Source organism: Diceros bicornis, chromosome 17 (assembly GCF_020826845.1).
Source record: "Diceros bicornis minor isolate mBicDic1 chromosome 17, mDicBic1.mat.cur, whole genome shotgun sequence".
In the NCBI taxonomy this organism is placed as follows: Eukaryota; Metazoa; Chordata; class Mammalia; order Perissodactyla; family Rhinocerotidae; genus Diceros; species Diceros bicornis.
In genome coordinates, this window is record NC_080756.1 from 49,316,585 (window position 1) to 49,332,675 (window position 16,091).

At 41.4% G+C, this 16,091-nt stretch overlaps 1 protein-coding gene and 1 pseudogene across 1 annotated transcript; one reads left to right on the plus strand and one right to left on the minus strand.

Annotated features, from left to right (window-relative positions):
- The first annotated feature begins 2,811 nt into the window (after positions 1-2,811).
- Positions 2,812-3,221, plus strand: LOC131416312 (large ribosomal subunit protein eL33-like; annotated as a pseudogene).
- A 6,603-nt stretch (positions 3,222-9,824) lies between these two features.
- On the minus strand, positions 9,825-12,670 carry LOC131415573 (proline-rich protein HaeIII subfamily 1-like). The gene is made up of 2 exons (XM_058557406.1): positions 12,607-12,670; positions 9,825-10,714 (listed from the first exon to the last, which is right to left on the minus strand). Exons 1-2 carry the CDS (start codon positions 12,668-12,670, stop codon positions 9,825-9,827), a joined length of 954 nt encoding a protein of 317 aa, XP_058413389.1.
- Positions 12,671-16,091: the final 3,421 nt, after the last annotated feature.

A 16,091-nucleotide genomic window follows, 5' to 3' on the forward strand; every position in this document is an offset into this window, starting at 1 on the left:
TACTGTGAGGCACATGATTCTACAGAACTCTTTATAGCTGATAAAGTGAAGAAACTCTGCCATAAAATAGAACAAAAGGGCAAAGAGATGGTCAATTATTGGTGAGGAAAAAAATAAGAAAATTTAACTGAAAAAATTTCAAAGAAAACAGAATACATTAGGAAAGAAATTATCAATGAAATACTTTACAATACAGCTCTCAGAAATCAAGGATGATTCTCCATATTGAAAGTGTCCAGTGATTATCCACAGGCCCACACTTAACATCTGTAGACTCCAGAACAGAAATACGGAAAGAAGTCTGTGTGCTGTATCTCTAAATATTTGCAGGTTATAACCGAGCTAGAACCAAGGTTCAGGTCCCGTTTCTGTCCAAGTCCTGCAGCCTGTTCCTTGGAGATTGCCCTTCTGGCCAAGCCCAGAGGCTAAAGGAGCCATGTGTTCCCTGCGCCAACCATGCCAACCATGACCCTGTGAGCTAAGACGGGGCAAGGGGCAAGCTGTTTGCTAGAATAGCAGATTGGAAGCTGGTCTGGGCCCAGGACTGACCTGGTGAAGCTCCTGCGGGAACCTGCTAGGCAAGTTTTCCTCCCTCATGCCTCTGATTTAGGATTTCCAGGAAGTTCTAAGTACCTCCCCACTACACCACTGCATAGGAGTGGCAGGGAGTGCAGTTACATGGGGAGTGGGAGAACCTGCCCGCCTGGGTGTGATTTTGGTTGATTTGAGGTGGCTAAGTTTAAGCAAAAGTAGTCATTTTTTTCTCTGGTGCCCCAGGGCAGAAGTGGCAAATTTATTCTCTGTACATATTCTCAATCCTGCATCTTCAGCCCTGGAGGGCCCCAGTCACCCTGAGCCCCTTTCCCATAATTCCTGCTTATTTTATTTACTTCCTGAATTTTTTTTTTTTTGTGAGGAAGACTGGCCCTGAACTAACATCCATGCTAATCCTCCTCTTTTTGCTGAGGAAGACTGGCTCTGAGCTAACATCTATTGCCAGTCCTCCTCCTTTTTTTCCCAAAGCCCCAGTAGATAGTTGTATGTCATAGTTGCACATACTTCTAGTTGCTGTATGTGGGACGCGGCCTCAGCATGGCTGGACAAGCGGTGCGTCGGTGCGCGCCCCAGACTTCCTGAACTTTTAAAATATTTTCTAATGACAGTAAAAGGGAAAAACAATGTCTTTGGTTTTGGTGTCTGTGTGGGGCTCCTTTTAAATTTCAGGGACCAGGACGGGGGCCTTTCTTGGAATCCTGAGTGCCCAGCACAATAAATGGAAAAAAGATCCACATCAATGTATACCTAATTAAATTTTAGGGATAAAAAGATGATCCTGAAGATTTCAGTGAGAAAAATAGTCATATGCAAGAAATTAAGAATCAGAATGATAGTGGAACAGCAGTGGAAGTCAGAAAACAGTGGAACAGTGTCATAAAAATTCTGAGTAAAAATAATTTTCAACCTAGAATCCTGTATCCAGTCAGGTTATCAGTTGAGCATAAGCCTAGACTAAAGTCATTCTGAGACATGAAAGATCTTGAAATATTTTGCCTCTCATGCACTCATTTGCAAAAAGACATGGTAGAATGTGCTTCACCAAACAAGAGGAAAACTAAGAAAGAGGAAAGCATTAACTCAGCATGTACATTATCCTACTTAAGAGGGAGAAAAGGGAATTTTCAGGACAAAAGCAAATTATCTGACAGGTTTGAAGGTGAGGAAAATTGTATTGAGAGGGATTTTACAGGTCTGTTGGAGGTCACAGGAAGACTTAGATGTTTAAAGAAAACTAGACCGTTGGCCCGGTGGCGTAGCGGTTAAGTTCGCATGCTCTCCTTCAGTGGCCCAGGGTTCGCAGATCCGGATCCCAGGCGGGGACTGACGCACCGCTTGTCAAGCCATGTGCTGGTGGTGTCCCACATAAAGTAGAGGAAGATGGTCATGGATGTTAGCCCAGGGCCAATCTTCCTCAGGAAAAAAAAAAAAAGAGGATTGGCAACAGATGTTAGCTCAGGGCTAATCTTCCTCACCAAAAAAAAAAAAAAAAAACCCACAAAAAAACAAAAAAAACAAAACCAGATAAATGAAGACAAAGATAATTATTAACTCCAGGAAAAACAAAAAACTTTGCAAGGGAGGAAATGCAAGTGTAATTAACAGGTGAGTTTAGATATAGAGTAGTGTTGACATTGGTGACTATAGGATACAACTATAAACAAAACGCAAAGACACCTTCTCATTTTAAAAATTGCCACTGTCAAGGATTCTTCAGCACCTAGAGCTGGACACCTCACTGCAGGGCTCACTAGGAGGAAGCAGACTCATTCCTGTAGTTCATCCTACCTCTGTCCAGGTTAGAAACAAGCTGGAGAGGTGAAGTTGTTATCAGAGGTCAAGTGGGGAGTGAGGGATTGGAGGTGAAAGCTCCCTTCTCCTTCCCTCTCAACGATATCAAATGAGGGAGGCTCCATCAGACTTGCTTGTAAAGGATGGTGCCTCTCCATAGAGCTGTTTGACATGGCACCTGGTTTCTCCCAAAGGAAGTGATGAGAGAGAGAGAGAGAAATATTGAAGAACAAAAGAGAGTGAACAAGGTGAAGCCACAGCTTCTTTTATAATTCAATCTCACGAGCGACATACCACCATTGCTGCCATATTTATTGTTCACACAGACCAATCCTGATATAATGTGGTAGGAGCCTACATGAGAGTCTGAATACTAAGAGGTAGGGATCTTGGATGCTGGCTGTCTCACAATGATAACTATTTTGATTTAAAAAAAAGCATACCTTTTCTTTTTCTGCCATCTTGGAGGCTGTGGAAGCCTGCCGGAGATAGAACTTCTAAAACGACGAGTATGTCTGGAAGGCTGTGGTCGAAGGCCATTTTTGCTGGCTATGAGTGGGGTCTCTGGAACCAGAGGGAGCACAGAGCCTTTCTTAAAATTGAAGGTGTTTATGCTCAAGATGAAACTGAACTCTATCTGGGCAAGAGATGTGCTTACGTGTACAAAGCAAAGAACAACACAGTGACTCCTGGTGGCAAACCTAACAAAACCAGAGTAATCTGGGGAAAGGTAACTTGTGCTCATGGAAACAATGGCATGGTTCATGCCAAATTCTGAAGCAACCTTCCTGCTAAGGCCGTTGGACACAGAATCCGTGTGATGCTGTACCCTTCAAGGATTTAAACTTATTGAAAAGTAAATAAATAAAACTGGATTTGAAAAAAAAAAAAGCATACCTTTTTAGATGTAACGCTAAAGATATGATCCATGGAAGTGAGGGGGAGCAGAATGTGTCACCCCAAAATGTGCTACTTTGGCATTTGGATTGTTTTGAGCTGAAGGTAGTTAGAACCCAGCAAACTCAGGCAAAGCTTTTTACATCTCCCTTAACTGCCTTAAATAATTTAGATAGGGGTCCTATACCAGGAAGAGAGCTATTACAAGAGGTAATTTTTTACATCAAAGAGACTTATCTGCATGGCATGGCAAACATCTGTTTACTGAACATTTGCTCTTCTCATCTTCCTATGAATTGTTTTCCTCCTCTTTGAAGCCCCAGACCCCTACTCCTTTCTTCTTAGCTCAGGATGGTATATAAGCCTCAATTGCTTGACTGCTTTGGAGTCTTTGTCTTTGTGGGGCTCCTGTACATATGTAATTAAATTTGTTTTTCTCCTGTTAATCTGTCTTATATCACTTTAATAATTAGACCAGCCAATGAACCTAGAAGGGAAGAAGGAAAAATTTTTCCTCCCCAACAGTAGAAATAATTAAGCTGAACTTCATTAAAATTAAAAACCTCTGCTCTACAAAATGTCAAGAAAATTAGAAGATGAGTCACAGACTGGGGGAAAATATTTGCAAAAGACACATCTGATAAAGGACCATTATCCAAAATATACAAAGAACTCTTAAAATGCAATAATAAGAAAACACACAATCCAATTAAAAGATGGGTCAAAGACCTTAAAAGACATGTCACCAAAGAATTTATACATAAGCATATGAAAAGATGCTCCATATCATACACCATCAGGAAAATGCAAATTAAAACAACAATGAGATACCACTATATACCAATTGGAATGGTCAAAATCCAGAACACTGACAACATCAAATGCTGGTGAGGATGTGGAGCAACAGGAACTCTCATTCATTGCAGATGGGAAAGCAAAATGGTACAACCACTTTGAAGACGGGTGGTTTCTTACAAAACTAAACACGCTCTTACCATATGATCCAGCAATCACACTGCTTGGTATTTACCCAAAGGAGTTGAAAACTTATGTCCACAAAATAACCTGCACATGGTTGTTTATGGAAGTTTTATTCATAATTGCCAAAACTTGGAAGTAATCAAGATATCTTTCAGTAGGTGAATGGATAAATAAACTGTGGTATATCCAGACAATGGAATATTATTCAGTGCTAAAAAGAAATGGGCTTTCAAGCCATGAAAAGACATGGAAGAATCTTAAATGCATATCACTAAGTGAAAGAAGTCAATCTGAAGGAGCTACATACTGTATAATTCCAACTATATGACATTCTGGAAAAGGCAAATTTATGGAGATAATAAAAAGATCAGTGGTTTCCAGGGATGTAAAGATGGAGAGAGGAGATGAATAGGTGAGCACAAAGGATTTTTAGGGCAGTGAAAATACTCTGTATGATGGTATAGTGATGTACATATGTCATTACCTATTTGTTCAAATCCATAGAATGTACAATACCAAGAGCGAACCCGAAGGTAAACTGTACTTTGGGTGATTATGATGTGTCAATGTGGGTTCGCTAATTGTAACAAATGAACCACTCTGGTGAGTGATGTTGATAGTGGGAGAGGCTATGCATGTGTGGGGGTAAGAGTACATGGGAAATCTCTGTACCTGCCTCTCAATTTTGGTATAAACCTAAAACTGATCTAAAAAATAAAGTCTTTAAAAAAAAAGTAATAAGAAAAATGAGAAAAAAAATAAGAAGATTAACAGTTTTTGTGTATTCAAAGAAAGCTTCAAGGTGACGACATTTGAGAGGATTTTAATAAAGTGAGGAAGCATGCTTGATAAAGGTAGGGACAAGCTTGCTACGTTGGGAGAATACTAAGAAGGTCAGTGTATCTAGAATGGAGTATAGAATTAAGCATAGAGAAGTCAATAAGTTCAGAGATAGGCAGGGATCCAATCGTGCAGGGTGTTGGCCCTAACAACAAATTTTGATTTTATTCTGATGGAATAAAAGCAATGCAGTTAACTGGAAAATTTTGAAGGGAAGAGTCATATTATTTAAAATGGTTGGGGTGGAGAACCGACTGATGGAGCAAGAGTAGAATTGCTGTCAGAGTAAGCTAGAGATGATGTTTGCTTAGCTGGGCTGGTAGTGATGAAAATGGTGAGAAATGGCTGTATTTGGAATTTATTTTGAAGGTAGAATTTCAAAATAATAGAATTTTACTGTTCAACCAGACGTGATGTGTGAGGAAGAGAGAGAAGTCAAGGATGACTCCTAGTTGGCTTGAGCAAATAGGTAAATGTAGATGGTACTTACTGAAGCAGAGAAGAGTTAGGAAGGAATAAGTTTGTGGCTGTAGGAAGGAAGAAGGAGAGGTAGGAGAAAACATAGGAGAGAACATGAAGTCCCTGGAGCTGTTAATAAAGTGTTCCAGAAAGACGAGTGTGATCAATGGTGTCAAATTGCTGAGAGGTCAGGTGAGATGAGGCCTGAGAATTGACCATCAAATTGGGTAGAATGGAGGTCACGATGGCCTTGAAAAAATGGAATAGTGAGTGCAAAAGCCTCTATGGAATGTGTGGAAGAGAAAATGGGAGATAAGAAAGTGGAGGGCAATAATCTAGACAGTTTTTTCAAGAAATTTTGCAATAAAGATGGCAGACAGCGTGGTATATGGAGAACCATAGATCTAGGGAGGGCTTGCAAAAATTGGAGATATTACAGCAGATTTAGGCTGATTGGACTGATTTTATAGAGAAGCAGAAATTGAAGATGCAGGGGGATAAAAGGGACATAATGGCAGAAGCAAAACCCTTGACTAGCAGATATGGTATGGAATTCAGTGTGAAAGTAAAAGATAGGAGCAAGGAGGCTTCACCTACAATAATAGGAGAGAAGGTAGAGAATACGGCTAGACTTGAGTACAGGTTAGTCAGCTTGGTGGTGATTAAGGTGAGACCACTCTTCTCTGATTTCTTTGAACTTCTCAGCTACATTTTTGAGGCCGTCAGTAGAGTGAGGCCAATTGTCTAATATTGAACCATCCTTGAAATCCTCTTTCAACCAGATATATTATTCTTTTAACATGTTGTTGACTTGTTTAGATATTCTTGAGAATTTTTCCTCAAGAAATATCTTTGCAGGTCTATATACTTTGTTTTGTGAACCTCACAGAATAAATTAAAAAACTTGTTAACCTTTTCTATATTTGAGAAAAATTTAAATAGTGTACGAACTGTGTGTTCTTTAATGATATATAAAGATATTAAAATTTGCTGTGTGCATTGATGTTGAAAGTAATAGTGACATGTTGGAGACAGTTTCCTATAAACTTCTTCCATTTCTTTCATGGCTATTTTCTATTCAACTTTTTCTAAACTTCTTGAATCCAATTTGGTAATTTATATTATACAATAATGTCGATTTCACTGAAATTTTCATATCAAAATAATTTTACATAGGGGCCGGCCCGGTGGAGAAGTGGTTAAGTTTGCATGCTCCACTTCAGTGGCCCAGGGTTTGCTGGTTTGGATCCTGGGCGCGGACCTACACACTGCTCGTCAAGCTGTGCTGAGGTGGCATTCCACATAGAGCAACTAGAAGGATGTGTGACTGTGACATACAACTATCTACTGGGGCTTTGGGGAGAAAAAATGAAAAAAGGGAGAAGATTGGCAACAGACGTTGGCTCAGGGCAAATCTTCCTCAAAAAAAAAATTTAAAAAAATGGTTTTACATAATGTTATCTTATTTTTTTAAAAATCTACGCATCTCTAGTTAATTTATCCTCTTCATTTCTGAAGTTTGCACTGTTTACATTGTTTTTCTTCTTGATTAGAATTATAAGAAGTTTGTCTCTTTTTGTTTTAGCTTAAGAACCAGCTATTGAATCTGTTATGATTAGATTTTTTTTTTCTCAGTCTGGATTTCTCTGACTTGAGTGGTGGACAAACTTTGACATTATGTAGGCAATACTTCTTTATATTAACTAACACATTCCTGATCTGGTAGAAGTTTAAGAAGGCTTTGCATTTCAAATTGTCGTAAATTACACTTCAATATTAAACGTCCACCAGTATATAGAACAGAAAGCAGATATTCACTTAAAAAAATCAAAACTAATAAGAGTTTTACAAATAGACTGATGAGACAGAAAATGTTAAAAAATATATAGACAAACTCTTCTTAATTTTTTTCTTTTCTTTTTAAAATTTGGAAGAGATATTTTCAGAGAATACTGTAATTAGATCTTTTGACAAAGCAATCTATGAATTTTTATTTTGGGAGCATTTAATTCCTTACGATTGATTTCATGTCTACTGTTTTTCCCTAAAATAACTATTAGGAAGAGGTGAGGTCAATCTCTGCTAGGTTTTTATGTACCTTATCTTGTTACTCTGCATCGCTTAGGGTAGGTATTACTGTTATCCTCATTTGATAGATGAGGAAACTGAGACTCTGAGAGTGGAAGTAGCACACTAAAAGTCCAGAACTAGAGAAAAAAAGAACTAGGACTTCAACTCATGTCTGAAGGGCTCCAAATTCCTTGCTTCTATTTTAAAACACATCACACTACCTCCTTTATGAAATCCACTCTGGTTTTGTGAAAGAATGGTGGGCGACCTAGGTCAGGAGAGAATTGAGCAAGGATAAAAGTAAGAGAAAGGGGTATAGTGGTTTAGGAGGATAAGAGGCCTAGAATCACTTCATTTCCCCAGCAAGCAGGATAAATGATTTTGTAATGTTTAAGAGTTCTATCAGGGGCTGGCCCGGTGGTGCAAGTGGTTAAGTGCACGCGCTCTGCTTCGGCAGCCCGGGGTTCACCAGTTCGGATCCCGGGTGTGCACTGACACACCGCTTGTCAAGCCATGCTGTGCTGGCATCCCATATAAAGTGGAGGAAGATGGGCATGGATGTTAGCCCAGGGCCAGTTTTACTCAGCAAAAAGAGGAGGATTGGCAGATGTTAGCTCAGAGCCAATCTTCCTCACACACACAAAAAAAGAATTCTATCAGCCTATGAAACTTACTCACATTTGTTATACTTTCCTTGTTTCTTTAAAATTACTAGCATATCAGTAAAAGTTCAAAAACTAATCTCAGAAAATAGCATAAGTGGTATAGAATCCAGAGAAGGGAGGAACACTCGTTCTATCTCTTGGCAGCTGGCTTGTGAATGAAGGTGTCAGGGAAGGAGGAGGCAATAGCAGGGAGAACGAGGAGAGATCTATTCCCATCCCCAACCAAAGGACAAAGCAAAAATGTGTCCGAGGTAAGTGGCCCAGGATGAAGCTTGCTGGAAGCATCAAGGAGAAGGGGTCTTGATGTTCCTGTGCTGTATTCATGATTCTCAAATTCCAGAGGTACAAACACCCAGAATGAGAGATGGACTCAGATATTAGATGTTGATTATTTTATTGGTGTATTGAAGAGAGACTGCATTGTTCCAATGTCATGGTTTTCTGAAGGACTGCTATCTTCATATTCATTTTCTGAAACAAACAAAGGGAAAGAGAAGTTAATAGAGAAGCCAGGACATGCCAAGTAGTTTCTAATCCCTTGCTGGTGTTACTGAAGTGAAGTGGATGAGAGCCCGTCTCTCTCCCTCTCTCCCTTTTCCCTCTCCCTGTTCCTTCCTAATTTCTTTTTGCTTCCTGTTTTTATGCAGCTAAGAGATACTGTGCTCTAAAAAGCTGGTTGCAAGATGAATGAAAAAGATTATCCTGAGGTTGTTTATCTTTTGGTTCCTATTGAAAATGTTCAAAGATATATTTACAAAGATGGTTGCTTCAGCATATTCTATAATTGTAAAAAATTGCAAGCAGCCATAATATCCATTGGCGGGGTGGGTCAAAGGAATCTTGTCACAGCCACAGAATGGAATATTACACAATGGTACAACAGAGCCAAAAGAAGACCAAATAGAGTCATATATCTCAATGAACTGAAATGGAACATCTAAGAATGCTATTAGAGAGGAACATTATTAAATCTGCCTATAAAGTGTGATATCATTTGTGATATTAAAGGATTATTTTATGTTTACATAGCTATAAATTTTTCCAAGAAGGTGCTCAAAAGTGTTAAGAGTGGTGGGTTTTGGGGAGGGATGTGGGGAGATGGGAGGAGATATGTCTCTACGAACGAATTTCACATGATTCTGTTCTGTTAGTTTTTTTCTTTCAACTTGATCATATGTCAATTTGAAAGCAAACATTTAAAAAACTAGATAACATTTAGAAGCAAAAAATTAAGTCTCATTTAGCAGGGAAACTGGACCCAAGAGCCTGGTGTGAGGCAGGACTGAGCAAAGAGTGGTCAGGTGGAAACCTGAGATGGGAAGTTAGTGAGCCTCAGGAGGAGCAGAGGGAGGCCCAAAGGGAGAACACTACGTCCCAATTACCAGCCCATTTTAAGACAGGAAATCCTTGGAAAAAAGGCAACTTATGACAGTGTTTATCAAAAGCAGAATTACTCAGGACAGCTGGTTAAAAATACAGGGTCTGGACCTTATTCTAGAATATCTGAATAGAAATCTTTAGAAATGGGACGTAGGACTCTGCAATTTCAACATCTTTCCAATTGATTCACCACCACGCTAAAGTTTGAGAACTGTAGGAGTTAGGGCTTTTGATGGAGAGTGTAGTTGAATCATACCTGTCAGTAAATTCTACCTTACTGGGGTGGCTGGCCTTCTGGAGGACTTGGTGGACTACCCCTGGGGGTCGTGGTGATCTCTGGGGCCTTCCAGGAGGAGATGGGGGAGGACTGTTTTGATTGCCCTCTGCTCCAGGTTGTGCCTGCTGAGGAGCATCCTCTCGCTTGACTTGCTCAGGCTGGGGTCTCGGTGGACTAGCCTCTGGGGGTGGTGGTGATCTCTGGGGCCTTCCAGGAGGAGATGGGGGAGGACCGTTTTGATTGCCTTGTGCTCCGGGTTGTTCCTTCTGAGGGTCAGCCTCTCGCTTGACCTGCTGTGGCTGGGGTCTTGGTGGGCTACCGCCTGGGGGTGGTGGTGATCTCTGAGGCCTTCCAGCAGGAGATGGGGGAGGACCGTTTTGATTGCCTTGTGCTCCAGGTTGTTCCTGCTGAGGGGCAGCCTCTCGCTTGACCTGCTCAGGCTGGGGTCTTGGTGGGCTTCCGCCTGGGGATGGTGGTGATCTCTGTGGCCTTCCAGGAGGAGATGGGGGAGGACCGTTTTGATTGCCTTCTGCTCTGGGTTGTGCCTGCCGAGGAGCAGCCTCTCGTTTGACCTGCTCTGGCTGGGGTCTTGGTGGACTTCCCCTTGGAGGTGGTGGTGATCTCTGTGGCCTTCCAGGAGGAGATGGGGGAGGACCGTTTTGATTGTCTTCTGCTCCAGGTTTCGCCTGCTGAGGAGCAGCCTCTAGCTTTACATCCTCAGGAGGCAGTGCAGGTTGGCTTCCTCCTGGACGTGGTCTCTGAGGCTTCTGTTCTGGACTCTGGCTTGAGTTATCCTCATCTGCAAGGGTATGGCACAAGAATAGATGAACTTAGCGATCGAAGACCCTGCTGTCATTTTGATCTCTGATGACCTCTCCGACAGTTCCTTTCTCCTAGCACGTGCCTCAAAACTTCCAACCTCCCTCCTGCCCACTGCTTCCTTATGCAATCCTCCTTTTAATCTGCATACCAGTGACTTTGATATTCTAGTTCTCTGCTCTTGAGACTAACATGTGACTTTAATTTTGATGAAAAAGCAGGTCTTAGATACCTCACAATTCCCAGACAATGTCTCCAAGGACAGACGTTAAGCAAAGGGATTCTTAGTGTCAGAGGTGCTGCCAGTTATGTTTGAGGCCACTGACATTACTTGCCAACTATGCCTCTAAGTTTCGCTGCTTGGGATCTATGGGGAACATAAGGCTCCAAGACTCCCTTAGAGAAATACTAAGAGAGAGAGAGAAACACAAAGTGATGGCCCACATGGGCTTCACTAAATGGTAAATGTTTATCAGCTACAGGGGCACAGTTGAGTGGAGAAACACAGAGAAAAGGGACCCAGAGCCTTATTTCTTTGCATTTCTCCTTAAACCATAGATGGATAGAGAGGAACATTAGGGAAGATGAAACAGTTGAGAGGTTGGTTCTCTGTCAGATGGAGGAGTCAGAATTAGGACTACTGCCCTTGCCTGTTACCTTCAACCCACAATGACCCGAGGGAAGAGGCGGCACACTCCTGCCAGACACATCTCTGTTATGCAAGTTGGGGCCCTGCTCAGTGTCCCCAGAATCAAGATTGAGTGAAGCATGCCTATATCTCTAGTGGTACTAACATTAGTGAATTCTTGACAGGAAAAGGATGATCATAAGACACTGGAGAACTGAAAAGTTCCTGAGAACAAAGGGAAAGAAAGTTGATTGAGGATGAATTGCGATTTACCTGATACGAATGTGAGAAATTCTTCAGAGGAGTCTTCTACGAAAAAGCACAAGATGAAGTGAAACGATAAGTCCCAAATCTTTCAGAGCTCACAACTGTTCTACAGGGAATGGAACTCTTCCAACCACAACCTGTATATCTGGTACATCCCTTGTCAGCCATGATCTGTGGTGCCGTTGGAAAGGGAGGAAGATGGAAGGGGGTGGCTTGGCTGTTATTGTGCTGAGAACCAACCACAGACTCAGAATAGAAAAGGCCCTCTCCATCCTCTCTAGGATCCCTCAAACCCTAATGCAAATTTAAGGTAAGTCCTGTGGTATTTCACATTTTCGTTTACTTCTGCCCTCTTTCTCCACTATCCACTTCACTTATATTTACATGCTTTCTCAAGAGGGGTGACCATGGGTAAATATTTGGCTACAATCTTCCATGTGTCGCCCCTAGCACACTGACATATTAAATGTGAGCGTGAGAAAAATGAGCACATTGGGCCCTGGTATCTCTGTATCTCTAATGTAGAGAGAGAGGAATCATCTGTCCTATCGTCTGTCTCTGAAACAGCTCTGATGTGTGTTTATCCTCATTTACACCGCATCCCCTAGCAAGGCCACCTCATTCACTATCCACATTGATTACCGTAATGTCTTCATGACTGACCTTCCCCTCTGCCAGTCTCGCCATCCTCTAGTGCATCCTTCACAGCACAGTCAGAGAGACTTTTCTGAAAAGGTAAATCTCACTTTGTCATTCCCCTGGCCGAAATTGTTTACTGGGTTCCAACTGCACATTAGATAAAGTGTAAAGCCTAGCCATGTAATGAGGGCATGACTGGCCTTATCCTGTCTTAAGAACTCTGCAGCCTCCTCTTTCTTCTCATGTCCCTCCCCCTTGTAGCCCCTTCCTCACTGCAGCGTGATCTCCCAAGCCCCAAGCACAGTCACAACAGCGCTCTTCCCCTTTTTGTTTCTTACCATAATTTGGGCTGCGGGCTGAGCTCAGGGCCAGCAAGGCCACTGAGAGCAGGACCAGCAGCATCTTGGAGGAAGCTCTGGAGGTGCTCCCAACTCTGTGCTGGGAGAAGCCGGGTGGCTTCCTTTATGAAGAGAAGCAGAACAATGGAACCTTTGAGCTCCACCCTGGATGGACCTCATCACCTGATAGACTAGGTGAGAGTTTACCCAGTCAAGTCAAGTGCATCCCTTATTTCTTTTTGGGACTTCGCCCAGCAGGGTGACGTAGAGAGGAAGTTGTTAATGTCTCACATCTCAAAGGTACAAAATGTGACTTGGGTAGTTTTTGAAGGAACAGTGTCCAAGAAGTCAGTCCTGATAGTAGAAATGTTCTGTCATCATTTGATTTTCAGACTGCTGGTGAGACTGTTTCTCTGCTCCAACTTTGTGTTGTTTGTGTATGTGTGTGTGTGTGTATGTGTGTGTGTGGTGAGTGATCATATAACCAAAAGTGAAGAAAGTCGGTATTTCTGGCCATTATTATGAGCCAAGTCCTTCAGTCACAGTTTTTGTGTGTGTACCTATGTGTATGACACTTAAGCTAAAATTTTTGATGCTATAGAGATCATTTCTGTTTAAGTTTGAAATGTATGAGGAAAACACACCCTTGAGCTCACATGGACGACTGAAGGTTGACCCTCAGCCTGTTCAGGCCCACAGAGATCACTCAAGATTCTCTGCATCTGGCTTTAATTAGGGAAGTCTTGCTGTTGTAGAACACAGGTGAACTTAAATTTTTTATTCTTATTCATGTTCTTGGCGATTATGATATTCAGTGAGAGTAAAGGTACACACAGGATCCACCATGAGATTTCTAGATCTGAATAAAATGAATACAGAGTCGCTTGAATGAATCATATTATTTTATGTCTCTAAGACCTCCATGCTATTTTCCTTTTCTACAATCTTCTGTAAGATTCAGTTTGGGCTTTGTTTCTTCTAGGAAACATTTTTCATCACACCCACTGACATATTAGTGGCCATAAGTATGTACCCCAATAATATAGTCTGATGTTCTCTTCAAAGCCTCAATCTCATTGCACTGGATATTCTATTTCTCAGTCAGTTTCTATGCTGGAATCTGTTTTGTCAGATTGTTCTACAACAAAGGAAATTTTCTTTGCAATATTTGGATGCTCATTTCTCCCCACCATCCTTCTGAAACTTATTTGTTGATATTTTATCTCTTGAATCAATCTTCCCTATATTTATTTTCCTTTAATATCTAGCTTTTTTGGTGTTTTATTTATTTTTGGCTAGGCATTTTGGGAGAATTCCTTTATTTAATCAACTGAATGAGGGGCTATTCTGCTCTTCGGCAGCTTTGTTGCCTTTTATGTGTAAAATTTGGCAACAAGGTATTGTGTTTCCACAAAGGTCTCTTTCAGTTACCTGCACTAGTTGCCTTTTCAGCTGCTGATCGTTCTGTCATATTCAGTGTAGTACGTTCATATGTCATATTCAGTATCCATGAGTAGTTGCCTGCTCATCCTTGTCAGTGAAAGTCAAGATGATTCAGTATCATCAGCAGCCACTTACGTTAGAACTAGCATAGGTCTTATGTTGTTGTTCAGTTTTTGTGAAGGGCTAATGGGAATTTGAGGATAGTTTGGTTGGAAAGTCACAAGGAGTGTCGTGTGGCTGAAACCTTACAGACAGGGCCTTGAGCAGTGTGGGTGAGTGGATCCTGTTCTATGCACATGAGTGTCTGGGTTTGGCCCTTTCTGAATTGTTGCATTAAATATTAAAGGAAGGCTTTCTAATACAATGGGGTTTGCTAGAGATGACTTTGCTCTTACAAGGTGACCAGGCAGACTGCTTTTTTCTTTTATTCTTGGCATAATTATGGATCTATTCTAGAATGGAGAATATATTAGCAGTTGGCAATTCTTCTCTGGCTCATTCTAGCTGGGCTTTGTGGGAGGAAGGGAGTTTCTGATTTCTCCAGACATATTTTGAAAGGGAAACTGGAGATGAGCAGTCCTGACCAGGCGGCTTATGGCAGACCTTCAGGTAGGAGAGGAGGGTCAGAGATAAGGAAGAGAGGGCAGTGCCCAGCAGACTTACTCACATTGAGTGGGTGGCTGCAGAAGGGGCAGTGCTGGTGGAAGGCAGGCTTCTCTTTGGCTTAGTGGGGACTGGAAGAGAGCAGGGACTTCTGGAAAAAGTCACTCATTTCAGGTCTTCCACTAACCTTCTCCAATGTCAGTGATGAGATGAGTGAAAGAGAGTAGTGTGCTGTGAAAGAATAAATATCAGCTGTGAATTCACCAGACACAACTGAAAAAGAGGTTATGGAAGTGCTGAAAGAGAGGACAGTTAAATAGGAGGGGTGTGGCTAAAGCAATGAGTAAGAAGATAGCAGGAGCTTAGGCGCCTTACGATGAATCCAAGCTCTCAAGCAATCCACTTGTCTTCTATTTGTATGTTTAACTTCACATGTCACAAACAGAATTCCTGATTTCCAGATCTTAAAACTTGCTCTCCCTCAATCTTCCTTCAGTTAATGACACTTTTTTGTTTCAGCCATTAGTTCAACATTATAAGAGTCATTCTTGACCTCTCGCTCCCCACACCCCACTGCCCATTAGCAATACTGGTTGGCTCTACATCTCAAAATTTACCTAGAATATGACCATTTCTATAATCTCTACCAGAAGACCCTGTGGTTCAGCAATGATTCTCTCTCCCGGAGGACTTTAGAAGCCTTCCCACTGGTTCTGGGTACGGTCTTGCCCTCCACCACCTCCCAAGTCAGTTCTCACAAGATCCAGAGTGATCTCTGAAAAATGTATATTAGATCATATGATATTCTTGGTTCCCATGAATTCCCCCCAATTTTTCCCATTGCATTTGTAGTAATATGTCTATTTCATACCTCAGCTCTTTCAACAACCACATTTCTCTGTCTTTCTTGAGTAGTGCTAAGCTCTCTGAATGTGACGGAATGCAGAATCTCCTTATACTTTATCAGGCACTAGTTTGGCTGGAACACTAAATGGTGATTTTATCAGGAAAGATGAGTATTGACTGAGTGGATAAACTTGTGCTGAGAGACTGAGTTATTTTTTTGGGTCCTTTGGTCTGGGAAGAGTTCATTTGAATTGGAAGAACTGATGCGTCCATTGAGTATTCTGATGATGTAATTAGCAAATAAACACAACTGTCTTTGAGGAGAATTAAACTTTGCTTAGACTCTCTTAAAACTTCTGGCTATACTACCTTGATGCTGGTCCATATATTTGAAGTTCATGTTGACTTTCTGTAAATGTATATTCCACAATTATATCAGCGTATCAATAGTCTATCAACCTTTCCTAGCCTAGTCTATCATAGGTAACATTTAGTAAGCATTTACCACATACTTTTTAATCTTCAGAAACACCTTATTACGTTGGTATGACGATTGTTGTTATCCCAGTTTTATAGGTGAGATGGCTGAGGCG